The 26,785-nt window shown below is 34.4% G+C and overlaps 2 protein-coding genes across 3 annotated transcripts in view; one reads left to right on the top strand and one right to left on the bottom strand.

Moving 5' to 3' along the window:
- The window catches only part of SNAPC3 (small nuclear RNA activating complex polypeptide 3), a 39,314-nt gene extending 25,031 nt beyond the window's left edge, over positions 1–14,283 (top strand). Inside the window, exons 6-9 of the mRNA XM_027862771.1 lie at positions 2,917–2,999; positions 7,266–7,430; positions 9,115–9,222; positions 13,915–14,283. Of these exons, the coding sequence (XP_027718572.1) occupies positions 2,917–2,999; positions 7,266–7,430; positions 9,115–9,222; positions 13,915–14,062 (504 nt within the window). The 3' untranslated portion in view covers positions 14,063–14,283. The remainder of the gene's footprint in view (positions 1–2,916; positions 3,000–7,265; positions 7,431–9,114; positions 9,223–13,914) is intronic.
- Positions 14,284–16,053: 1,770 nt separating this feature from the next.
- PSIP1 (PC4 and SFRS1 interacting protein 1) overlaps positions 16,054–26,785 on the bottom strand; it is a 30,840-nt gene continuing 20,108 nt past the window's right edge. The window contains exons 7-15 of one of the 2 annotated variants that reach the window (XM_027862769.1): positions 26,124–26,199; positions 23,806–24,034; positions 21,881–21,999; positions 20,024–20,079; positions 19,447–19,517; positions 19,123–19,224; positions 18,804–19,017; positions 18,015–18,126; positions 16,054–17,575 (exon numbers count right to left, since the gene is read on the bottom strand). In XM_027862769.1, coding sequence (XP_027718570.1) covers positions 17,515–17,575; positions 18,015–18,126; positions 18,804–19,017; positions 19,123–19,224; positions 19,447–19,517; positions 20,024–20,079; positions 21,881–21,999; positions 23,806–24,034; positions 26,124–26,199 — 1,040 coding nt within the window. In that variant the 3' untranslated portion in view covers positions 16,054–17,514. Of the gene's footprint in view, positions 17,576–18,014; positions 18,127–18,803; positions 19,018–19,122; positions 19,225–19,446; positions 19,518–20,023; positions 20,080–20,522; positions 20,938–21,880; positions 22,000–23,805; positions 24,035–26,123; positions 26,200–26,785 lie in introns of those variants that run through there. The other variant, XM_027862770.1, reaches the window with a different exon arrangement.

Genomic DNA, 26,785 nt, shown 5'->3' with positions numbered 1-26,785 from the left:
TAAAAATGACATCCTAATTTATTGTAAATTTGTGGTATTTTTCCTGCATTGAGATTTTGATGATGCAATATTGTGTCATGTAACCATATACTATAGTCTTGTAAACAAGTCATTACGTGCACATATTCCTGCCAACACATGCTGTACTTCCAAACAGTGTGAGACATGCTCACCTGCCAGCACTTGCTTGTTAAGATCTGTTGTTGGACTTGACCACTAATTGGTTATAACTTGCATTTTGTGTGTTTATTTGGAAAATAATGCAATCACCACAACTTTAATTCTAATTCTGTTACGCAAAAGACGAAAGTTTTCAACATTTCATTTCCATAAGCTTTTGAGTTTTAAATTTTTCCCCCTCTCTCCCTTTTTCTCTCTCCAAGACGTCATACAATCTGATACAGGCTCTACATATACATTCCTATTAAACATTTTCACATTAATCATGTTGTAAAGAAGAATTAGAAGAGGAACCACAAGAAAGAAGAAACAAGACAAAAAGAAAAAAAAAGCAGTGAATAGTATGCTTCGATCTGCATTCAGAATTCATAGTTCTTTCTCAGGATATGAATAGCATTTTCTATCATGAGACTTTTGGAGAAGTAAGGCAAAGAGTGCTGGAAAATGATATATACATCCAAAGAAAGAACTATGGAGTCTGAACGCAGATCTAAGCATGTTATTTTCACTTTTTTTGTGTGTGCCTTTTCCCTTTGTTCTGCTTCTTCTTTCACAACTTGACTAATGTGAAAACATTCCCATGATTGCACATGTATAATCTATAGAAGATTGCTAGTTGTCTTGGGGAGGGAGGAGCAATAGAAGTGAGGGAGAAAAATTTGGAACTTGAAATCGTATTTAAAAAAGTAAATGTTGAAATCTATCTTTACATGTAGTTGGATAAAATAAAATACTATTTACCAAAAATTTTAAAAAGTCCTAATTGTGGTAGTCCCACTGTCAGTGATAACAGCAGTAGAATTCTCCAGAAATGCTGGTAATCTGTTGGATTCACACATTTTGTTTTTCTCCTAGTGTCATCTCTAAATACTCTTGGGATGATATGGCTAAGCTGGATCTCATGTCAAGCTATCCCAAGACATTTTTCCTTTCTATTTTTCACTGTTTCATAAGAATACTGTTTATAGTTGGCCATCAACCTTCACCTCTCAGTTTGGTTTTTTTTTTTTTGATACTTAATACTTTATTTTTTCAAAAATATCTAAAACATCAAGAACAAGTATATGACAAAGGAAATAAATGCCCTGTGATTAGAAAGACAATGAGAATTACAAAGATGTTTGGTTCAGGGTGGGTGGAAGGAAGGTTGAGGTGAAGATGAAATGTCTGAAAACCTTTTCTTTTAAGCAACGACAAATATACACCATATGTTTATTTTTCTATCAAAGAAGAAAGACAGGGCCATGAAATGGAATGTCATCATCTGTTAGTTGGGATCTCTTTGTTTTTTTTCCCCTCAGTGTTTTGTAAATGAAATTACACTCTAACCCAGCCTTGGCCTTGGCTTATGGTTCACTTCAGTCTCATAGTTATGGTGGCTGTTGTTCACATAGGCTGAAATTCTTGGAGAAAAAATAGTGATTATCAGAGTCGTTGTCTTTTTTTTTTTTAAGCTTTATTTGTTTCCTGGTTTGAGGAGGGAATTTTCACATTTCTTTGGAGGATAGATAATGAAGAATGCTACCTATTTCCTGGCAGAGAGGTGATGGACTAATATGCAGAAGAAGGCACATCCTTTGGACGTAGCCAATGTAGGACTTTGTTTTGCTCGACTGTATTTATACACAGTCAAAGATTTTGTTTTTGTTTTTCTTAGAGGAGGAGAAAGGAAATGGGAGGGAGAAAAATAAAAAGTTGATAAGAAAAATTTATTTTTTACTATTAAGCTTCATTTTTGGTGATGTTTGGTGCTTCAGTGGCTTTGGACTCTTTTTAAAGAAAGTATTTATCATATAAGGCTTCTGAATAATCTACAAAGCTCCATTTCTTAATACTGACCTCAGTCTTCCAACCTTTGTTTCACATTTTTCTTTCTTTCCTGTGACACTGTTTGCACTGAAATCAACAAGTACAGCTTGGTTTAGAGAATCTTGCCAAGTTCTTTTTAGAATTTCTTTACTTCATCCTCTGTAACATTGTGGTTGGTTAGTCATATGAAGGGACTTATTGGGGTGAACTCCCAGGATTAGGTATAGATAGAAACTAGTCATATTCTAGTTACCATTGTAGTAAAAAGCATATGGACTCTGAAGGGTCAGGAGACCTACGTGTTGATACCAGCTGGAACACCACTGGGACACTTGGGACAAGTCATCTGACCAGCCCTAGTTCCCTCATCACTAAAATAGGGTCGAAGTGGAATCTTATCTATGAAAGCACTTTAAAAATGTAAAAAAAAAAAGAAAGAAAAAGAAAAAGCATTGTACAAATGCAACAGAATATTACTCTTATAATTATGCTAAAGATAAATAGCAGCAGAAGATTTCTGAAACTTCATGCTGGTTTTCACAAGGAAAAAAAAGGTTGTTAGCATGAAAACGTTTAGGTTTTCCATCACAGTATCTTGACATTGAAGTATGTACATACAATATAAAAAAGGAAGAGGAGATTGAGTATGCTGGTTTTAAGGGAATCTCTTTTATGAACCACTTCAAATGTAAGTATAAACATGAATTAAAATCAGAGTATAACAACTAAAATGAAAGCATAATAAACTGAAAATGGTAGAACCTTGCATATATACTGAGTTCCCATAAAATTAGTTTTATATAATTTTAAAACCATACTGGTGGCTAACACTATGGCACATTTTAATGTAGACAGTAGTACATGCTTTCTGTGTAATTATTAATGGCACATTTTCCCACCTCAATTCTCTTATATCGTTTCTTATAGGATCTTTACAAGTCAGCTTTCTTCTATTTTGAAGGAACATTTTACAATGATAGAAGATACCCTGAATGCAGAGATTTGAGCAGGTAATTATTTTTGATAAAATCTATTTTTTTCCAGTTTGAAAGTGGAGGCAATATAAGTAAGCTAGAAATGAAGACTTTTGGATAAGAATTATTTTGATTACCTAAGATAATTTGGATAAAAATTTTAACTTCCTAACTTTTTGAAAATTCTGTGATCAGAGCATTGAACTAGTCGTAAGCGTTTATCAAACCAGAATAGGAATTGTCCTACCAGGGAGGTATAGAGAATATTTATTTTAGGGCAGATTTATATTAACTTCTGCAAATATCTTTAAAAACAGAAACTTTTCTTTAACTTACTCATAGGCTTTTATATTGCAGCCTTGCAAACAAATCAAAAAAATTTAGTTATACCATTAAAACATATCACCAAGCTGTTCTTTATCATGGGGTAGTAAAATGAATTGACTTTGATTCCTTTGTATTTACTCAGGGCAAGAAACTGTATGTAATTTTTAAAAAATTTATTTTTAGGTTTCAGCATTCACTTCCACAAGATTTTTGAATTCCAAAATTTTTCCCCATCTCTCCCCTCCCCTCACCCCAAGACTCCTGTTTCTGATTACCCCCTTTCCCCAATCTGCCCTCCCTTCAGTCACTTCCCCCCGCTTTTCTTATCTACTTCCCCTTCTGTTTTCCTGTAGGGTAAGATAGATTTCTATACCTCATTGCCTGTGTGTCTTATTTCCCAGTAACACGTAAAAACAATTTTTAACGTTTGTTTTTAAAACTGTGAGTTCCAAATTCTCTCTTTTTCCTCCACCCCCACCCACCCTCATTGAGAAGGTAAGCAATTCGATATAGGTTATAAATGTATGGTCATTCAAAACATTTCCATAATACTCATGTTGTGAAAGACTAACTCTATTTCCCTCCATCCTATCACACCCCTTTTTATTCTGTTCTCTCCTTTAATCCTATTTCTCCTCAAAAGTGTTTGCTTCTGATTACCCCCCCTCCCCCAATCTGCCCTTCCTTCTATCACCTCCCACCTCATATCCCCTTCCTTCCTACTTTCCTGTAGGGTAAGATAGATTTCCATATCCAATTGAGTGTGTATGTTATTCCCTCCCTAAGCCAAATCCAGTGAGAATAAGGTTCACTCATTCCCTCTCAACTCTCCCCTCTTTCCCTCCACTGTAAAAGCTTTCTCTTGCCTCTTTGATATGAGATAATTTACCCCATTCTGCCTCTCCTTTTCTCCTTCTCCCAGCACATTCCTTTCTCACCCCTTAAATTTATTTTTTAGATATCATCCCTTTATATTCAACTTACCCTGTACTTTTTGTCTATATATATTCCCTCCTACTACCCTAATAATGAGAAAGATCTCGTGAGTTACAAATATTTTTCCATGTAGGAATATAAACAGTTCAGCTTTAGTAAGTCCCTTATGATTTCTCTTTCCTGTTTACCTTTTCATGCTTCTTTTGAGTTTTGTATTTTAAAGTCAGTTTTTCTATTTAGCTCTGATTTTTTTCTCAGGAATGCATTAAATTCCTCTATGTCATTGAATGTCAATTTTTCCCCCTTATTGATTACACTCAGTTTTACTGGATAGATGATTCTTGGTTTTAATCCTAGCTCCTTCAACCTCCGGAATGTCATATTCTGAGCTCTCTGATCCCATAATGTAAAAGCTGCTAAATCTTGTGTTGTCCTGATTGTATTTCCACAATACTTAAATTGTTTCTTTCTCGCTGCTTGCAGTATTTTCTCCTTGACCTGGGAACTCTGAAGTTTGGCTGTAATATTCCTGGGAATTTTCCTTTTGGGATCTCTTTCAGGAGGTGATCAGTGGATTCTTTCAATTTTTTTTTTTTACCCTTTGGTTCTAGAATATCAGAACAGCTTTCCTTGATAATTTCTTGAAAGATGATGTCTAGGCCCTTTTTTTTTTTATCATGGCTTTCAGGTAGTCCAATCATTTTTAAATTATCTCTCCTGGATCGATTTTCCAGGTCAGTCTTTTTTCCAATGAGATAGTTCACATTGTCTTCTATTTTTTCATTTTTTTGATTTTGTTTTATATTTTCTTGATTTCTTTTTTTTTTTTAATTTCTTGATTTCTAATAGAGTCATTAGCTTCTATTTGCTCCATTCTCATTTTTAAGGAATTATGTTTTTCAGTGAGCTTTTGACCTTTTCCATTTGACAAATGTGGCTTAAGGCATTCTTCTCCTCATTGGCTTTTTTTTGCCTTTTTTGCCATTTGGCCTAGTCTGCTTATTAAGGTGTTATTTTCTTAAGTATTTTTTGTGTCTTCTTTAGCAAGCTATTGACTCGTTTTTCATGATTTTCTTACATCACTCTCATTTCTCTTCCCAGTTTTTCCTTTACTTGTCTTTATTTTCAAAATCCTTTTTGAGCTCTTCCATGGCCTGAGACCAGTTCATATTTTTCTTGGAGGCTTTGGATGTAGGAGTATTGACTTTGTTGTTTTCTTCTGAATGTATATTTTCATCTTCCTTGTCACCAATGTGAGATTCTGTAGTCTGAATTTTTTTCCATTGTTTGTTCATTTTCCCAGCCCAATTATTTGACTTTTTAACTCTTTGTTAAGGTAGGATTCTGCTTCCAGTATGGAAGCCGTACTGTCCCAAGCTTCAGGGGTTTTGTGCAGCTGTTTTCAGAGATACTTCTAGGGACCTGTAAGTTTTCAGTTCTTCCAAGGTGGAATGATCTAAGGAGAGATGTTTACTCATCTCCTGGCCTGTGCTCTGCTCTGTGAGTGACCACAAGCATTCTTTTCTGCCCTTGAAGTGTGAGAAGGGTTCCCTCTCCCCTGCTGCCACAAGCTCTGCTATGCTAGTGCTCCTCCTCGCCCCAGGACTGCCACCCAGGACTGTGACCCAGATCCAAGAGTGGGCAAAGCAACAGAATCCTGCCTCAGTGCCAGCAGAGAGACCCCTGTAATCTCTTTCTGATCAGTCGTGCAATCAATCCCCTTACTGTTTGTGGGCTGAGAGCTCCAGAAGCAGCCACTTCCACTGCCACTCCCGCCTGTCTCCCCCTCCCGGGGCTGTGCTGGGGCTGGAGCTGGACCGTGCTCCTCTTTAACCCAGGTCCAACAGATGTTTCCCACTGACCTTTCAAGTTGTGTTTCGTGTTTGTAGGTTGAGAAATGTAGAAACTGCCACAGCTGCCAGTGATTCAGTCCCCTGAGTCCCACTGCAGGTTTGCAGGGTCCCAGTCTGTGCTAGCTCATCTTGTGCTGTGGTGCCACAGACCTTTCCTGTCTACCTTCCAGGTTGTCTTGGACTGGAAGTTTGTTTCATTCTGCCTCTTTGTGGGTTCTGCTGCTCTAGAATTTGTTAGGGTCATTTTTTACTGGTAATTGGAGGGGTTTAGGGGAGTGCTCCAGCAAGTTATTGCTTTTACTCTGCCATTTTCTGCAATTAATTATTTTTTAAATTAAATTCTACATATTAAATGCCTATTGTGCAGACTATTGTCCTTGGTATTTTAGAAAAAGAAGTTAAGATTCGTTCTTTGCCTTTAAGTAAGTTCTAACTTGGAATTTAGTAGAGGGTTGTGATACATAGATATAAAATGTATGATAAAGTATGAGTAAGCAGAAGAAAGTCATTAACAGCGAGGGGAGAAATTAGAAGTTTCTTAAAGCATGATGTAAGACTACTTATTTATAACTTGAGGAAACAGTTAAGTGGCACAGTGGATAGAACATTGGACCTGGAGTCAGAAACACCCAAGTTCAAATCTGACCTCCAATACTTACTAGCTTAACTAGTGGGTAAGTCACTTAACTTCTCTCTGCCTCAGTTGCCTCATATATAAAATGGGGATAATGAAAGCATCTACATTTCAGTGTTGTAACAATAAAATGAGATATTTGCAAAGTGCTTTGCAAACCTTAAAGTACTTTGTAAATGCTGTCATTATTATTATTACTTTGCTATACTTACCAGTGGACATTATATAAATAATGGACTAGTGTTCTATTAACTAATTTAGTCAGAATCCTATACTTGTGTAAGTTTTTTTAAATTTTCCTCATACCATCCCAAAGAAGGATCTTCGTAAAGCCATACCAATTAAAGGAGTAAAAGAAAGACAAGGATATTGAAACCTCATCATGTCTTTAGCTACAATGACTTCCATCTAGAATTGACAATTGACAAACCCAGTTAACTGGGTGGTGGTGGTGTTAGTTGCAGTGCAACATGACACTCTTGCCAAAGTCCTCTATCCTTTTATGTTTCTTGGGCAGCATGGTTGATCCTATATACTCCCATTTCTTTTCAGAACAATTATTGAATGGTCAGAGTCCCATGATCGAGGATATGGGAAGTTCCGGTCTGCTAAAATGGAAGATTTCACCTTCAATGACCTGTACATTAAATTGGGTTTTCCTTACCTGTATTGTCACCAGGGAGACTGTGAGCATGTTGTCATTATCACAGATATAAGGTATATAGAAATATTAAGCTTATGCTGTATTTCCTTTCTCTTTTTTGAACATACATCAGAATAGGAAAAAAAAACTTTTAACATCATTATAGGTTACCTCAATTCTGGTAAAAAAAAAAATTGAAAGGATTACATTTACTAAGATGAGTCTTAGGAATTAGTTATATGTTTCACTTAGCTATTACCTATGGCACAAGTAGAGGAACTCCTTTTATTAACACTTGAAATTACAATGTCTCTATATGCAAGACCCTAGCTACCTACCTCCACCATTACTGCCTTTTTCCAATTTAGCACTGTTTGGGATTGCTGTGAAAACTGCAACCTTTTGCCCGTCTCTGGGAGTTAAGGAATCTGGAAACATTAGGTCTATCCCTGCCTGGGCTTATCAGAGCCAGTGGGAACAATTTAAGTGACCCTGACCTCTAAGGTTGCCATCTCTCCTCACCTCCACCAGCCTGTGCTCCTGTTGTACTCTGCCATTGTGTTTTTCCTTCCTGCAGATAGCTGGTGTCACTGGTCACTGCAGCTGTATGCAGAGCAGGAGAGGGAGATGTGTTTTTGTATTTCCACTTGAAACTTCATACTCATTTTTCAGTGGAAGCAGATTTATAATGGTTAAGATAATGTTAGTCCCGTAATTTAGCTTCATTATGAGTGAAATAGGCTAATGTTGGTTGGGCTGAAAATTTGGTTATTACTAACTACCCTATGTAATTGTTTCTCTGGAAAATGTATTATGAGTTGCCATGAGACAAATTAAAATTGACTATTAGAACTCAACCTCTTTAGAAGTTGAGTGCTACTTTTAATTGAAAGATGTTAAAATCCTAATTAATTAAAACACTTGTATGATAACCTATTTTGGTTTGCTCCCAGTGTTTTAATTATTATTGTAAATCTTTTTAAAATGTATTATTTAGTTTCCTGTATTTATAAGTAAGACATACTGAATTTAATTGTATATTTGATGTTTAGGGATTTTGCAGGGTTCTCATTTTGAATGCATGAGAAATACACAAAGGATTCTTATATGGAAAGGGGATTGGATATATCAGTATAGTTATGACGCAAAAATAGGACCAGTGGGTAGAAGTCTGACAGAGACATATATCGACTTGATGTAATGAAGATGTTGTTACTAGATGTGATATATTGGCTTTTAATAAAAAATTTAATGACCTTCCTCACTAAAGTAATGAGCACCTTTCATCAGAAGCAGTTAAGCGCTGACTGGATGATATGTCAGGGATTTTAGAGGAGATTCAGGAGTTTGGATGAGATTCAGCTGAACAATTCAGCTAGCATTTATTAAGCATTTGCTTAATAAATTATGTATTTTGCTCTGAAAATTGTTTTTATACTCTAAAGATTTTTTCCCTTAATTTTTACCATTACTGTTTTTTGTCCACATCAGTTTACTATTTATTTAACTCTTTGTAAAAATACAATCATAGTCTGCACTCAGGTTTTATAGAAATTGTATTTCGGGCAAACATTGAGGATCCCACCTACCATCATAACATTTATATTCTTAACTTAATAATTTATATTTATAGGAAGCTGTCTTATATATTAGTGCTAATTAGTAGATGAGTAATGTGAATAGCAACAAATGAGAATGTGAAGGTAGGTTATATTACACTTTGTGTCTTAATAATGCCCTAATGTATTCTTCCTTAAGGCTTGTACATCATGATGACTGCTTGGATAAGACACTTTATCCCCTACTCACCAAGAAGCACTGGTTATGGACCAGGAAATGTTTTGTTTGTAAAATGTACACAGCCAGGTAAGTAATCCTTAATCTTTCTCAGAACGTAAGATGAGTGGTTTTACTGGGGACATTCATTAGCTTTCTGACCCTCTGGGGGGAAATGGAATGCCTTTTGTACATGGGAAAAAAATGAGTATTTAATTTGTTCTGCTTTGGGTGCTTTAAATTTATTTTTCTGATTAATAACATAGTGTAAATTCTGAGTAGTCAACACAGCAGTGGGAAAACTATTAGAATTAGAATAGATGAGATTGTGAAACACTGCAAGACTTCAAAAGGGGAACAGAATTTCCATTTTAGTCCTAGGAGAACAATGTAAAATGGCATCTTACACTTCTAGAATTAAAAGAAAACGTAGATCATTAGGAGAGCCCCAGAATTTTTGAGAGAATGAAGCTGAGGTCCGGAGTTTGAGAATTACACATTGTAGTAGTGCAAGTTACTGACACGCCTGCATTAGAACTCATGTTCACTGGCTCCCACTGAAGTGCTTTTGGAGTTTGAGAATTCTGATGGACTTTGTTTAAGTATAATGTTTATCTTTTTTTGAAAAAAATTATTTATATTTAACATACTCTTATTAAGTTTTGAGTTCCAAATTCTCTCTCCCCCTTCCACCTCCTCCCCCATCCACTGAGAATTCAAGCACTGTGATATCAATTATACATATGAAATCATGCAAAACATTTCCTTGCTAGCAAAAGTGCCCCAACCCCCCCCCCCCCCCAAAAAAAAGGCAAGGAAAGTAAAGTGAGAAAATTATCCTTCAGTTTGCACTCAGAGTTCATCAGTTCTCTCTGTGGAGGTGGATAGCATTTTTTGTCACAATTCCTTTGGAATTGTCTTGGATCATTGTATTGATCAGAGTAGCTGAGTCTTTCACAGTTGATCATCATTACCACGTTGCTGTTACTGTGCACAGCGATATCCTGATTCTTCTCACTTTGCTTTGCATCAGTTCATATAGGTTTTGCAATGTTTTTTCTGCCACCTGCCCCATCATCATTTGCCACAGCAAAATAGTACTCCATCACAATCATATGCCAAAATTTATTCACCCATTTGCCAATTGATGAGCATCCCCTCAATTTCTAATTCTTTGCCACCACAAAAAGAGCTGCTGTTTCTGTATATGTAGGTCCTTTTCTTTTTTCTTTGATCTCTTTGGGGTACAGACTTACTAGTCGTATTACTGGGTCAAAAGGTATGCACAGTTTTATAACCTTTTGGACCTAGTTCTAAATTGTTTTATAGAATGGTTGGACCAGTTCACTACTCCACCAACAGTTCATTAATATACCTATTTTTCCCTCATCCTCTCTAGCATGTCATTTCTGATAGATAACCTCAGCGTTATTTTCATTTGCCTTTTTCTAATCAATAATGATTCAGAGCATTTTTTCATAACTGTAGAGAGCTTTGCTTTCCTCTTCTGAAAACTGCGTGTTTATATTCTTTGACCATTTAATAATAAGGAATGGCTCTTATTTTTATACATTTGACACAGTTCTATACTCAGTATATGTTTGAGAAATGAGGCCTTTATCAGAGAAACTTGCTGTAAAATTTTTTGATAATACTTCATTGTCTGTGGTACCTTTTAGCACAAAAGTTTCCCTGATTGTGTGTCTTTTAATTTGTTCTATTTTTGCTTTGTCTGAGATTGTGTCGTTTGTTTGTTTTTTGTTTTGTTTTTTTTTTTTTACATGAGCTGAAGCATATTGGATTCTACTGCAGCCCTTTATTTTTAACTCTATGTGTCTTTCTGTTTCAGTTATTTCTCTTGTAAAGAATATACTGTTGAGTCTGGCAGAAACTAGGCATAAACTAACATCTTACACCATATACCAAGATAAAGTCAAAATGGGTACATGATTTAGATATAAATTTAGGCTGATACTATAAGCAAACTAGGAGAGCAAGGAATAGTTTACCTGTCAGATGTATGGAGAAGGGAAGAATTTATGACCAAACAAGAGGTAGAGAACATTATGAAATGCATAATGGATGATATTGATTACATTAAACTGAAAAGTTTTTGCGTAAACAAAGCCAATACAACCAAGATTAGAAGGTAGTCAGAAAGCTGGGAAACAGTTTTTACAGCCAGTGTCTCTGATAAAGGCCTCATTTCTAAAATATGTAGAGAACTGGGTCAAATTTGTAAGAATACAAGTCATTCCCCAGTGATAAATGGTTAAAGGATATGAACAGTTTTCAGAAGAAGAAATTAAACTATCTATAGTAATATGAAAAAATGCTTTAATTCACTATTGGTTAGAGAAATGCAAATCAAAACGACTCTGAGGTACCACATCACACCTATCAGATTGGCTAACATGACAAAACAGGAAAATGATAAATGCTGGAGAAGATGTGGGAAAATTGGAACACTAATGCATTGTTGGTGGAGTTGTGAACTGATCCAACCATTCTGGAGAGCAATTTGGAACTTTGTCCAAAGGGCTGTAAAACTGTGCATACCCTTTGACTCAGCAGTACCACTTATAGGTCTGAATACCAAAGAGATCATGAAAACGGGAAAAGGACCTACATGTATAAAAATATTTATAGCAGCTCTTTTTGTGGTGGTAAAGAATTGAAAATTGAGGGGATGCCCATCAATTGGGGAATGACTGAACAAGTTGTGGTATATGAATGTAATGGATAATGAATATAATGCTAATAAGAAATGATGAGCAGGCCGACCAGAAAAACCTGGAAAGTCTTAGGAGCACAATCAGAACGCCGTACACAGTAACAGCCATGTTGTGCAGTGAGTAATTTTGATAGACTTAGCTCATCTCAGAAAATGCTATCCACATCCAGAGAAAGAACTTAGGAGTCGGCATGCAGATGTAAGCCTACTATTTGTTCTCCTTTTCTTCTGCTGTTTTGTTTGGTTTGGTTTGGTTTGGTAATTAGTTGTAATTCTTCTTTACATCATGAGTTAATGAAAATATATTTAATATGAATTTTTAAGTAGAGCCTGTATCAGATTACATTCTGTCTGGGGGAGGGAGGAGGAGAGGAAGAGGAAAAAATTTTAAAACTCAAAATCTTATGGAAGTGAATGTTGAAAACTATTTTAAAAATATACTGTTGGATTCTGCTATTTTATTATAACATTCAGTTATGATTACTGTAGATGTTCTTCCATCTCATTTTCTTTTTATCCTATTCCTCCTTAGAAGTATATTTTGCTTCTAACTATGGTCTCCCTTAATCTGTCCTCTCTTTTACCATCTTCCAACCCCCAGCCCCTTCCTCTAATCCTCTTTGGCTCCTCATTCTGTCTTGGGTGAAGTTAACACTTCTCTACACAACCAACTGTGTGTATATATCCTTCCTTCTTTGAGTCAGTTGCAGTAAGACTCAAGACTTACCTGCTACTCCCCCTGCCCCATTTTCCTCTCCACTGTAAAAGCCCTTCCTTGGACACTTCTTTTATGTGAGAAAATTTTCCCCATTCCACCTCTCCCTTCCCACTTCTCCCAGTGCATCCCTCTCCTTTAAGTTTTTGCCTATCTTGATTGCCTGTTACTGTCTTGATTCCACCTGTTTGTTTTCAATAAGGCATTTTGACTCTACAGAATCATCTTATTACAGAATTATAGCTTGTTTTTAGAATGATTATTTATTTAGAATGAACCTGTTAAAATTACAAGGAATTCCCAGGTTTTGTTTTTGTTTTTGTTTTTTGGGGGGGGGCAATGAGGGGGTTAAGTGAGTTACCCAAGATCACATAGCTAGCTAGTAAGTGTCTGGGGCCTGGTTTGATCTTAGGTCATCCTGACTCCTGGTGCTCTATGGAAAGCGCCACCTAACTGCCCCCATGTTCATTATTTTATTAAAAGATTTTTGATCTGTGAATGCATCTGTGCTTCACCATGTGAAATTCTATAATTTCACAACATTCTATAACTTCAATTAAATATGAGTCATGCTTCCAGTATTGTACATCGAATTTAAATCTAGGTTAAAGGTTCTAATTTTATGGGTTTTCTAAATACATCCAGGCTCCCAGTTTTACAATGAGCTTATTGCTGTAGTGCAAAAGCACCACTAAAAAACATTATTTAGATCTCATGTTTCTACACGATATTGAATCCACACATTGGCCCCACATTTTTTTCCCTTCAGGAGTAAACTATGCATGATGTGATACATATTCACTCATAAAATTAATTACTTTACAGTAAATAAAGGGGACATGTAAAAAAGGATTCGTGTGGTAGTTTAAATTGGGTTGTTTTAAACTTTTATAGTCAGATTGATGGGATATATTTACTATAAGTTCGTGATTAAATGTGTATAGGTTGAAATTAATTTCTCTAATGCTACTAATCAAACTCATTTATAGAGCAACATAGTAACAATAGCAGTTATATAGTGCTTAAAGGTTTGTAAAGCACTTTACAAATATCTCATTTGATCCTCACAAAAATCCTAGAAGTAGGTATTATTTTCCCCATTTTGCATATTTGTAGATGAGGAAGACAAAATTTGAACTCGTTTATTGACTCTAGTTTTCTGTGTCCACCCTGACATGTAGGTGCTTCATCAGAGCAGTAGAAAAAACATTTTGCTAGTAAGAGGATGTGGTAGAGTATCAAGATGTGGTAGGGATGTTGCCATATTCCCTCAATTTTTTTTACATGTGAGTGAAAGTGAAATAAAACTAATAAGTTTTTCTTTAAATTACAGATGGGTAACCAACAACGACTGCTTTGCACCAGAGGATCCATGTTTCTTCTGTGATGTTTGCTTCCGAATGCTCCATTATGATTCTGAAGGCAACAAACTGGGGGAGTTCCTTGCTTATCCTTATGTTGACCCTGGAACTTTTAACTGAAGACAACACAGTGACACTACAAACAATGGGTTGTTTGGAATAGTTGCAGTACTTGTCAGACTGTCACTTTCTGAATGCCAGGAGCGTCTTAGGCAAAAGCAATCTATTTGACTATTTTGATAACTGATTTAGCTGTTAAGTTTTATTATTTGGTAGCTTTTTTCTGAAGCTTAAGTTTGGGTATATGGTATATTAAATTCATAGTAAATTCATAAATATTATTCTAGTTATATTTTTCTTTCTTTGAGCTAACCACATAGCGGTTCCAGGCAACCCACATCTCTGCTTTAGTCATTCCGTTCAAGTTGGAAGTAATAAAGTTAGACCCACTTAACATTACTTATGTGACCCAAGGAGCTGGATGGACCTAAAGAGAAAGCAAAGGTAAATTATGTGTCAATTATGTGAAAGACATGGGGGTGTGTCGTTGATGTTTTAAGATAGTGGAATTTCTAGTGCCTCAGTAATTTGTCCTTACTTTCAAAAATTTGTCAATATTGGTTTTACTGACTTGGAAGGTAAATGGCAGAACTTCTTTGAAGCAATGGTTTAGTGGTGGTTGTCAGTGCAGTTTCATTTGATTTTCACAAAGATTTGATGATGTTAATGTTCTTGAATTCAGATTAAGATTAAATGATACTGGGCATATCAATGTTGAAGATAGAAACCAAATATTACTACTATGTAGTAAACTGCTGTTGGTTCTGGCTAAAATATTTTTTAAAAAACCATGGGTTTAATGTTTTGCATTCTACTTCTCTTGCCACCTGTGTCTCTTCCCTCCCTCCCCCCACAGTAAGCAGATTTGATGCACATTTCCATATCAGTCATTGCATTTTTGTAACTTGGCCAGTGTTGTGTTTTGTGTATTTTAATATGCACTATCCATAGGCTTCATCAAATTGCTAAAGGGGTTCATGACACAAAAAACATTAAATACAGGGGTAGCTAGGTGGCGCAGTGGGTAGAGCACCAGCCCTGAAGTCGGGAGGACCCGAGTTCAAATCTGGCCTCAGACCAAACACTTGACACTTAATAGCTGTGTGACCCCGGGTAAGTCACTTGACCCCAATTGCCATAAAAAAAAGGTTAAAAATACCCTGATACTAAATATCTCTGGGAAGGAAATTTCATCACATTGTTTCACCTTTCTTTTCTTTCTTTGTATATGGAAATGTCTGTGTCAACATTTTAATATGAAAAAACCTAAGGGGCAGCTAGGCTACCACAGTAGATAAAGCGATGGCCCTGAATTTAGGAGGACCTGAATTCACTTACTAGCTGTGTGACCCTAGCCAAAAAAGAAAAATCTATGGGTGGCATCTTGAGTTTTGAAAAATATGGCAAATTTTCCATTTTCTTTTTTCCAGGTTAACATTAAAAAAAATAAAAGTGAATTTTACGTCTGGATTTTTGGGAGCAACATCTGTACTCAGAGTTATGACTATGCTTAAGAGAAGTTCATCATACATTTGTAAAAAGGTTGGTAATCATATAAACTCTAGTTTTGTCACATTTACAATTTTTCCACCGTTCAATACCTGTGTACTCTTTACTACTATGTACTTGAGTTGTGTATTTTTTACTTCCCACCCTGAAAAATGCCAAGAATTGGTATTTCATGTAACAGTATTGTAATGGAAGTTTGACATAAATAATTGTACCAAGTTACCACTCGTTCGGATATTTTTTGTTCTGTAACTTTGGGCTACAAAAAGTTAGTAAGTAAGTTAAGATGCAACAAAGAAAAGTCTAAAAAATGCACAGTGGTAACTTCATTCAGTTTAAGTGAAGATTTCAGAAATAAATTTCCTATGCATTTGCAGTCAAAAAGTTGAATGACTTGAAATCAACTACAAGCTGTCAGTTTTCAGGATCTAGGATACGTTGTTGCACATGTGCCAGCATAATTCTAGCCTCTATTTTATCTATCTCCCCTTACTGCGCAATTTCTGTAAGCTGTGGTGGAATACAAACAACATACTAATGAATTCAGATTGACAAAATTCTTTAATCAAAATTGGTTAAGTTTACATTGACACTTTCAGTTAACTACAATAAATCTGATTTTTAAAAAAATTAAATTAGGAGCAAATTGCTAATATTACTGGCATATATAGCAGTATTCCAACCAACAAAGCAATATTATAGGTGGTATTCTCATTTGTACCTTTTTGTCTCTTGAAAGTACATCTTCTAAATCTACACAAGTTAACCAGTTTATTCAAGCTCCAATTGTGGAAATGTCTACAAAAAAAAAAATTTGACATGCTTTCTAAAAGAATTGAGAATTCCTGAAATATACGTATGTAGTCAAAAGTGTACAACCTAAAACACTGTATTTGTAAGTATTGCTGTTGTTTAAACTACTGAACTAATATTATGCTTCATACTTTACCAGTAATTTCTCCTCATTCATACTTGTACAACATGAAGTGCCATGAAGTTTTCTATTTTAGGGGGCATATTTACATGTTAACTGAGTTAACTGAGTCAATTTTTCTCTTCAAAATTGCTATTTAGTTAAAATCTGGAATACCTATATCAGAGCACTTATTAGTAACCTTTTGTTCCATAAAGGTAGTACTCCCTTGTTTTAAGTGCCTCCAGTCTTACCTAATGGTAAGGTGACAAGAATTCCATAGTTTTGACTGTTCCCAGTAACCACCATTAACTTAATAGATTGCCACTTATTAGAAAGTAATTAGTAAGCCTATTTATCCAGCTTCATTCATAAAGCTATGCCCAACTACTACAAAAAAAAAGAAAGAAAACATACACGTGATTTTTGCCTGTTAAAAAAAACAAGTTACTACTTCCCAAATTGCCATCTGTGTTACCCAACTGCTTTAAAAAAAAAAAAAAGGCATCACAACTTCAGATTGTTTCAAAGCAGGAAAACCTGGCAAATGGAGTTTGCAAGATTAATACTAATTTCTTATAAAAGGGAGTGAATGAGTATTCTTATATAGAAGTAACATTTTAGCTACTATAAAAATGCTTAACTTCTACAAAAACCACAAACAGTGAAAAGACAATCCAGTAAATACAAGATTTTAAAAACTATGCACAAAAAAATACCAAGGTATTTAGGAACATGGCGAAGGTGGCAGTTAAAAAAAGTAACTCTTGACCACCATTAACTACACATTAACATACAATAATCAAAAAATATACTACAACTATAACTCTTAAAAAATAAAAGCAGTTTAACATTTCCTAAATGGATCTTTCTCCCCCAAAGACACACACACTTTTACTGTGTATATAGCGGTTAATACTGCACAAATACAATCAGCAAGAATGTTTACTTTTAAAACGAAGATATAAAGGGAATGTTTCCCCTTAAAACTAGTTCTTAAACATCAAAAATCTATGCTTATAAAAATTATTTAAAACTTTCAGCACTCAAATTTTTAAATGAAAAAATTGTGACAATCCTTTCTTCAAAATTAGTTTTCTACTCCTGAGTCCTTTGGAATTTTTTCAGGCTCTCTCTCTTCACTGGATGTTCTAAAAAGTAGAGGGGGGGGAAGCAAAGATCAGTTCATACATACTGATAACACACAAACATTTTAGATGTTATTTTAAACTACCAAACTTTTTAGTCTATGAAAACAAAAAAAAATCCTATAGCATAGTTGTTAGAATTCAAGTAGTTATGACCAAGCTACTTGTGACCAACTTGCAGACCACGAGCAGCAGACAAACTGTCCCATTTCTATATGCTCAACTGAGACAAAAGAACCATGTGTATTCTGTGGAAGACGTAGAGTTCATAACCTGGATTCAAGATCCCTTCAGCTTTAAGTGAGCAGCCTTAAGTCGAATTTGGAGCTGTTCCCATTTTAAGGAACAAACCAAAACAAAGAAAATGAGTAAAGAACATGAATATACAACAGGAGTTTGGGGGTAAAACATTCTATACTAAAAAGCCAATAAATTTCCTCACTTTTTCTTCATGGTGGTGTCATGCCTATCTTTACTCTCCTCATTGCTTTCTCCATTGTGTTGTGGCTGGTTATTGTCTTGAGCATCTGATCCACCATTCAAAGTTTTTGAACCTTTTGAAATAAAATACCTTAGTTACATTATCCATAACTCAACACTACAATTATAATCAATATTAAGTTTTTTAAAATAACCTGAGTAGATTACATATACTTATGAGAAGCTTAAAAATAAATTTACATATATAATTATATAGGAAATAAAGTGGCTGGCTGCAATCACACAATTCTTAAATTCTTGTTCATAAGCAAGCACTTATTATTTCTTGCCCACCAAAATTGCTTTCTATGGGTATATTCTCCAAGTCAGAGTGTAAATAGTTACAATATTCATCCTGCAGCCAAATGCTGATGGTTCATTAAAATCTTAAGAAAGTGGGGGGGGGGGGGCTGGAGAAAATGAGATTGAAAAAAAAAAAGGGTGTTTAATATCATTTTCTCCAACTATTGGATGGTTACAAAATAATGGTAGTGGCTAAAGAAATCAAAGAGAAGAACCAGACAGACTCACCTTGAGATAACATACAGCTGTAGATATAACAAGGGACAAATATAATAAAGAACAAAGCTCCATCTAGTAGCCAGTAGAAGGCTCAGTTCATTCTCTCCGATCTGTGCAGCCACCACTATTGTATTATATCATCTAGCTTTACTAGTAAACTACAAGTAACTTGAAGAGTTTAAAGTAAATTTAACAGTATCTGGGCCACAGATAAGGAATCACTACATACCTGTTTGTTCCTTTTCTAGCTTTTTATTTGGACCTTTCTTTCCCTGTTCTTTTGTTTTATTGGCCTCCTCATGTTGTCTTTGTTCAGCAAGTGATTTATTCAGCACTTGTGTAATAACAGAATCTCCTTCACCAACTAAAAACATGTTCTTAAACTTGTTGTATAGCATTGTAGACTTTTCCATAATAACCTGACTAACTTTAAAGCGCCTTATCTGGAAAGGACAAAGAAATGTTAGTAATCATATTGATCTATCTATAACATTCAAAGTATAATGATTAGAGCTAAACTCAAGGGAAAAAAAAGACAAAAAGCTTACTTTCTTTAACGTTGTAATCATCTCTGTGTGTTTCTGTGCTTGTTGCATGGTGACCTGAAGTGATGCAAGCTCATCAAGGGCCTCAATACATCTGTTTACATCCTTTTTAACAAAAGAAAAGTTTCAGCATTCTGAGTTTCCCCTTGAACATGTAAAATTTCAGTTAAAGCAAACAGTCAAAAATCTAACAGGAAATACTTTCTTTGATATTTAAAAGACTTTTTGTAAACTTCCAGACCTATCTAAAACCCTTCATATTACGACAAATTATCAAGCTACAGCAGATACCATGCTTCTTCTATTTTATAATCATCATAAACTTACAAGATTATCAATTTTGAGGGAGTTTTTAATTTCTGCGTGTATCCTTTGAAGTCGAGAGTCCATTGATGTTTCTATTAAATATTTAGAAAATAAGGTGAATCAACATCTGAGTTTTCATGAAAATACTTCATAATTTTAAAAGTAAGATTTAATTATAACTTAACTTCTCAGTGGTTACTTTGGTCTTGGAGCAAATTCTAATCTGAAGCCTCTATAAATTAACAACTCATTCTTATAAGTGATGAAACCCATTTACCAATCACACACAGAATGAGCAATGTCTACTTCCACTAAGGACTTTATTTCTAGTGTTAACTTTGGCTGATGAGAACACCTGTTTTCCACTAGTAGATGTACATATAACAAATCACTCACAAATCATTTAATAAAATTGTAACAAGAGCCAGAGAAATTTAAGATTCACACAATCCCAAATGACCCTGATATTTCAATTTACACAAAAACATTAAGAACACAAAGGAGAACAGAGTTTTTCAGTGTGTTCAAGTAACACATCAAACTGTCAACCTTGCATATTAAGATAAATAAGTGTTATTATGAGGTTCCATCTACTAACCTCGTTTCTTCTCCACTTTCTTAACTTCTGGCTTCTTGCTTTCATCTTTATTCTGCCTATCAAATGTCAATAGAAATATTTTACAACCTTGCAACTTTGTAACACCAAAGGTTTTAAAAATGTTAATACTTTTTATTAAAATAAAGTCCCTATATTTTCAGGTGCTCATCATTTCTTTCATTTTTAGTGTCTAACATGATCACTTAAAAGCAAACTTCAAACCATTTTTCACCAAAAATCTGTATTTGTAATAATTTTTCAATTCCAATTTATTCTAATCAGTTAAGGGGGTTTGAGAGATTTAAAGTTGCATAGAAAAATTAAATGGTGTCCAAGTTGGGAATAATCCAGTAATCTGATTTAACAATTGTGCTAAATCAGAGACATCAGATGTTTCTTAAAAAATCTGAACATATTTTAGTCTTACTTCACTAAAAATCCAGTACCTTAAAATTCATTCCACATTATAAGCCAATTGAAATACACAAGAACAAAGAGATATCTAAAAACAGCTTTTAGAAATAATCTTTATTTTAAAATGTACTTGAACATTGTCATTATACAAATCTATGACTTTATCAAGATTTCAACAGAAAAGAAACATTCAGGGCTACTAGATCCGATTATGCCAATTTCAATACCTAGGTTCTCTCCTTAACATGTAGTGCTGTATACCCTAAGAAACACTGTGACGTTTTAATTCAACAAAATGTTAATGCCCATTCGTCAAGTCCTCAACTTTTTTTTTAAATTTAGCAATCTGGAACAAAATTCTTCCATCGGGGGAATAAATTCAGTCATCTGAGTGTCTTAAGTTCTTCATCTCCTGTGCTCCACTTGCATTCTCTTGGTAGAAACTGGATTAATGGTTTGAGCCCCCAATATTTTTTTATTGTAGATTACAAGCTGTTTGGCTGGGAATACAATACAATAAACTTTATTTTGCATAATGCATTATTTCTTCCCCATCTGAAATGCTTTACAAAAACAAAAAGCTATTTACAAAGTTGTGTAATAAGGATAAAAAAGAAACACATAAGAATTAAGACATCGTATTCAGAGAACATATAAAAAGCCATAATGAGGACAGTGAGAAAGTTTAGACTCAATTTTTGAATAGTCTACAAATATTTAACTCCTGAGGAAAAAATGATACATCAGTGGGGCTTAAGTAAATAATAAGAGAACAGGTCCAAAAGGTTTAAATACATATAAAATGAACTTGGGATTACTGTTCATGTTTTCAAAGGCATAATTGCCAATTTAATTAATCTTTTCTACTTCCATTAATACAGTAGGATATAATTTCTATGGTGAAGGTTCAGCTTTTGGGTTTCTATACATATTCAAATGTTCTGAGGATTGTAGCTTTTGATCAAGATTGCAATTACTACCATCCTAGTTAGAATCCCACTAGTTATGAATAAGTGAAGTTTTTATTGGCTCAAGACTTGAGGTTTCCAATAATTTGGTATATTTATTATTTGCCAAGGGTGGTGGGAGGTAGTGAAAAGAAATAACCAAAGATGCTTCTATTGTGTGCTCCCAAACACATCAGTGAATAATAACAGAAAAAGAATGTTCTGTTACTAACATTATAATCTAACAAAATTTGATAGGCTTAAAACTTAACTGAATGCCAGCTTCCTGTCACTGCAAAAATGGACAAGTTTCTTCCTATTTTGAACATACAACTGAAGTACAGACAATGAAAAAAGACCAAAAAGAATGAGAGCTGTATTATAATACAAGGGGGAAAGTCATACTTGTGAGAGCTAACATGGCCGCCCTTGTTTAAATATCCATCTCTAGACAAGAGGAAAACATGTAGGCTATTAAAAAAAAAAAAAAACTTACGGTTCAGCTTCCATTTGCTCTTCTTGCTTGCGTTTTCTGTCTGCTGCTTCTTTCTCATGTTGACTTTTTATTATATTCCTTCTATGAGCAGCCTGAAAATTTCTTCCTCCTTTTCTCTTCTGTTTCATTTTGACAATTAAAATGGAATATTTCTAGTTAACTACCAGTTATTTGTCTTCACTACCTCAATCACCAAACAAATAGCCAAAATAGCCAGGCAAACCTTATGGTAAGATACATTTAGCCTCTGTGCTCTTTTCACATGTCCCTCTATGACATGGCAAGCATTATGATTCTTGACAAGTCTAATGACAAGTGGCATTTAACATTTGCAAAAAATTAATTACAAAAAATTAATTACACAAAGCTAGGAAAATCTTACTTTTTCAAAGCAAGATCTTATGCCAATTTAAATATTCCAAACTAATGGTCTGACCCATGTTGAACAAAAATTCACCCCAGAATGATGTCAATTTCATAATTCACAATACAATAGTTAAATTTTGAGGGCAGCTAGGTGGTACAGTGGATAAAGCAGTGGCCCTGGAGTCAGGAGGACCTGAGTTCAAATCTGGCCTCAGACACACAACACTTAACTAGCTGTGTGACTCTGGACAAGTCATTTAAAAATCAAAGTTTCGATATATTATACATACTGTAAATATTGCCTTAACAGTGTTAAAGTTTTAGGGAAAAAGAGCTATAGAAAAAGGATGGATTATGCCAATATCAATTCCATAACAAAATTCTATTTGATTGGTAGAGCAGAGGAAGGCTGTAGATATCCTTACCCTAGATTTTAATACAGTATTTGACTGAAGTCTCTCATATTATTCTTGTTAAATAGAGAGTTTCTCCCCTCATTGAAGATCCTCATATGAAGTCTGGACTGGCCACTTCTCCCAAATTAATCAAGGTCCCTTCTTTTTTTTTTTTTTATTTTTTTTATTTTTTGGCTGAGGCAATTGGGGTTAAGTGACTTGCCCAGGGTCACACAGTTAGTAAGTGTCAAGTGGCTGAGGTGAAATTTGAACTCATCCTCCTGACTCTTCTATATCCACTGTGCCACCTAGCTGCCCCCCAATTTTTTAATACTATTTTTTCTATCTCTTTTAAGTCTCTTCTCTCATTGGTAGGACATTGTCTTAAAATTTTACCACCCACCCCTCAGCCCCACTGCAACTCAATGCTTTTTTTTTTTATATATATTTTTTAAAAGCAAACCTCTTAGCTAACAGCCCCTGTTCTAATTTACTATGGATGGGAAATAGTCACTAAGAAATTCGGTCAGGGGGGCAAGTAGGTGGCGCAGTGGATAGAGCACCAGCCCTGGATTCAGGAGGATCTAAGTTCAAATGTGACCTCAGACACATAACATTTACTAACTGTGTGACCCTGGGAAGTCATTTAACCCCACTGCCTAACAAAAAAGAAAAAAAAAAATAAATCCAGTCAGGGGATTATGGTTGTCCATCCTCAACCCACCTGTAGAGTTATCAAATATCAAAGGATTTTATTCTAGGTCTTTCTATAGTTGACATGTGTAAAGCACTTTGCCAACCTTAAAGTACCACATAATTACTAATTCTAATAGTTACTTCTGATTCCAAGTGCCATACTCCATCCACTATGCCATGCTATGCTACTTTTTTGGTTTACAACTCATTCTCATAGCAACAAGGTCTAAGTTTAAAGTAGATTGACCATTAAAAATCCCATTATTCCTCTTAATAAATCTCAGATGATTTTCCTTTGATAGGCTGGAATTAGAAACAATCAGCAAAGAGCATTTTAAAAATATTTGATGCAATTCAAATGCATGAAAATTGTGCTGCAGTGTAAGTTTTTAAATAAAAAAAGGACTTTAAAGACACTTAATAGAATATCCGTTGGAGGCAAATACTTTTTTAAAAAAGTAAGCCTACCTTTTCACCTTCTTGATCTTCACCCTCTTCTTCAGAATCAGAAGTTGAAGCGAAGCCTGCTTTTGTTGTAGTTTTTCTTTTTGGCTCAACTTCCTTCTTCCCTTCCTTTTTGTCTGGCTCTTTCCTTGGCTTATCTTCTTCCTTCTGGACCTCTTCATCCTTTTTCAACTGCTTTTTTGGTTGTTTTTCATCTTGACCTTTTTTTTTACTTTTATCCTCTTCAGCAATACTATATTAACAGTATAAAATTAGCTGATGTGAAATCAATGTTAATGACATATCAAAATTCCCTAACCTTAAGAATCATTTCAATGACAAATGATTTTACTAGTAAGTAGTACAAATTACATGTTTTATTCACTTCATAGTATGAACTATAATTTTGAATGGGCTATCCCGCTCAAACAAAAACAAGTATTCTTTATAACCTTTTCCTCCTAAATATAGGTAAAAAAGTGCATTGTGTGATGAAAGTCTAACTAAAGAAATAAGGTTTCTTAGCATACCTATGTCTTATGAAGCTATCACCAGTTAGGTGGCAAATAAATTACATGTTAACAGTTGCTGTACAAATTGTAGGTGCTAAATGAATTTGTGAGCTGAATGTAGCATGCTCTTCATCAACTCAAAGCACTTCACCAACAAATAAAGTGGCATTAATGTTTGGGAAAAAAAAATTGAAACAAAAGTTAGAGAAATCAAGTCATTATTCAAGCCGATCTCCTGTATAAAATTCATCATTCTGAAGTTTACAGACAAGCTATTCTGATCTATTTTGTTCAACAAATTTGTAATAATAAACATTTATCCAAAATGCAGATAAATAATAATAAAACACGATCTCTGCCCGACCAAACCAAATTTGTTGGGTAAAACTGACTCCACGTTTTAAATTAGGTTCCAGTATACAGTCCATAGCTTATATATTACCCAGAAGCAGTAAAGTATTATTACCAAAATCTGAGTAACAAAGGAAAACTATAACCAGATAACTGTAACTCCAAATCTTATTTCTATTATCTGATTACAGTAATTTTCTATTTGTAAATCATGGTAACACCAACAGATTCCTATATTACTCAAGAGCTTTAAACCTTGGAGATATTCTCTAAAATTTAAGCTATTCCCCACTAGTCAAGATAGCCTAAAGAAAATTTAAAACTTTTTTCTAATGAAACGTAAGACCTATGAATAGGTAAAGGGTATTATGTCCTGCAGAACCTTTTACTTGAATAATAATGAAGTGAGGAAAAGAGTTCATTTACACGTGATTAACTGAACCTTATATTCATAGCAATAAAAAATAAGCTTTGTGTACCAAAAAAGTATACCTTTAAAATAGAATGTGAATAAATGGGCTAGTAAGTCACTATCCTGAAATGTGTTTAAGATCAAAGGACTGGAGAAACAATATTCTAATTGTTGCCTATTTGTGTTTTTCAGATATTCCATCTATTTTAAGCAATCATAAAGGCTATTCAATTATTTTGTTGAAAGGTACTTATGAATCTATCAAAGTACGACAAATTAAAATTACCCAGTTCAAGTAAGCAAGTAACAACATTACTGATTTTAATTTGATCTCAATTTACCAATATACGTTCCTTATAGATAAGCAATTTTGTACAACATACACTTAGTTAGACTTCAATTGTTGCTTTTTGGACTATTCTAAAGTACTTCAATGAATTTCCTACTACACCAAATATTCAAAAACATTAAAGGAAAACGAACATCGAGGTGACACAGCATATAAAGCACTGGGTCTACAGTCAGGAAGACCAGAATTCAAATCAAGCCTTAAATATTTACTAGTTTTTGTGACCCTGGGCAAGCATCACCAGTAAAATGGAATGGTAATAAAAGTACCTACTTCTCAGGATTTTTGTGGAGATCAGATGAGATGATATTTGTAAAGTATTTAGCACAATGCCTGTACAAAAAAGCTAGTTTTTATTTTACTTGCTTAGGTAAAAAGTGAGATTATCATAAAACTATTTTTTTCCTGCTTTTCACGCTTTTTGCATTTTATACATACTATAGTTTCTACATTCCAACCGATGTATCACTTTAGTGCTTAGGGCTAAGGGAATAATAGAATAATAATTACGATGGACTGAAAGCACAACAGATTCTTAGCAAAATTCCCTTCAGCAATTTTTCTTCTTCCCAAAGCACAAGACTTTAGGGTTAGCTGTACAATTTATCAAGGTAATAATCGCTCTGTTGTGAGAACCAGAAGAAATTCAAAATATAAGCATATTAATTTTTTTAAAAAATATATTACATTACATCAGTAATGTTCAAAATAAACTTACTTGTCATTGTCTGAAGGACAAGGCGGTTTCACCATTTTGGGTCTCCCTCTTGGTTTTGGAACTTTGACTTCTGTAGCTAACGTTCACATAAAAAGACTATGTTAGTTCATAACCACAAGCTTTCCCTTTTTGAGTTACAATCTAACTGAAAAAGTACAGTACTAGTTGGTTGTTAATTTTATTCATTATGGAATATTGCTGGTGGATAGTTTAAAAGAATTTTTTTACAATATCTCTTTCAATTTGAACATGACTTTTATATATAAAGGTAAGATTAATGGAAGTGAAGAATTTTTTAAATCAGAATTTGTACTTTACTGCTTCTCTATCAGGGCTATTACTGTTTCACAGGCACTAAAATGCAGTACCTTTTGGAGATAAATGTTTTATAAAAGCAATGGTAATAGCATTAAGTGGCTATCATGTAATTTTTCTCTTTCAGATAAAAGAACTGAAAGTTTTGTAAATAACCTGAAAAATTATTATACACTATCAAAAAAACATGGTAGAATGGAAATCATTTTCCTACTTGCAAAAAGAAAAGAAAAAAAAAAGACCTTTATAAGTGAGTACACTAAGTTTCTTGCTAACCTAGCAATGATGTACATTCCTACTGATTTTGGATGCTCACATTTCTGATCAGTGTTTTTCTTTCAATTATA

Source organism: Vombatus ursinus, unplaced genomic scaffold, assembly GCF_900497805.2.
Source record: "Vombatus ursinus unplaced genomic scaffold, bare-nosed wombat genome assembly UNPS02014770.1, whole genome shotgun sequence".
Taxonomy (NCBI): Eukaryota; Metazoa; Chordata; class Mammalia; order Diprotodontia; family Vombatidae; genus Vombatus; species Vombatus ursinus.
Note: the sequence above shows the minus strand (reverse complement) of the source record. Positions and strands in the feature narration are given on the sequence as shown.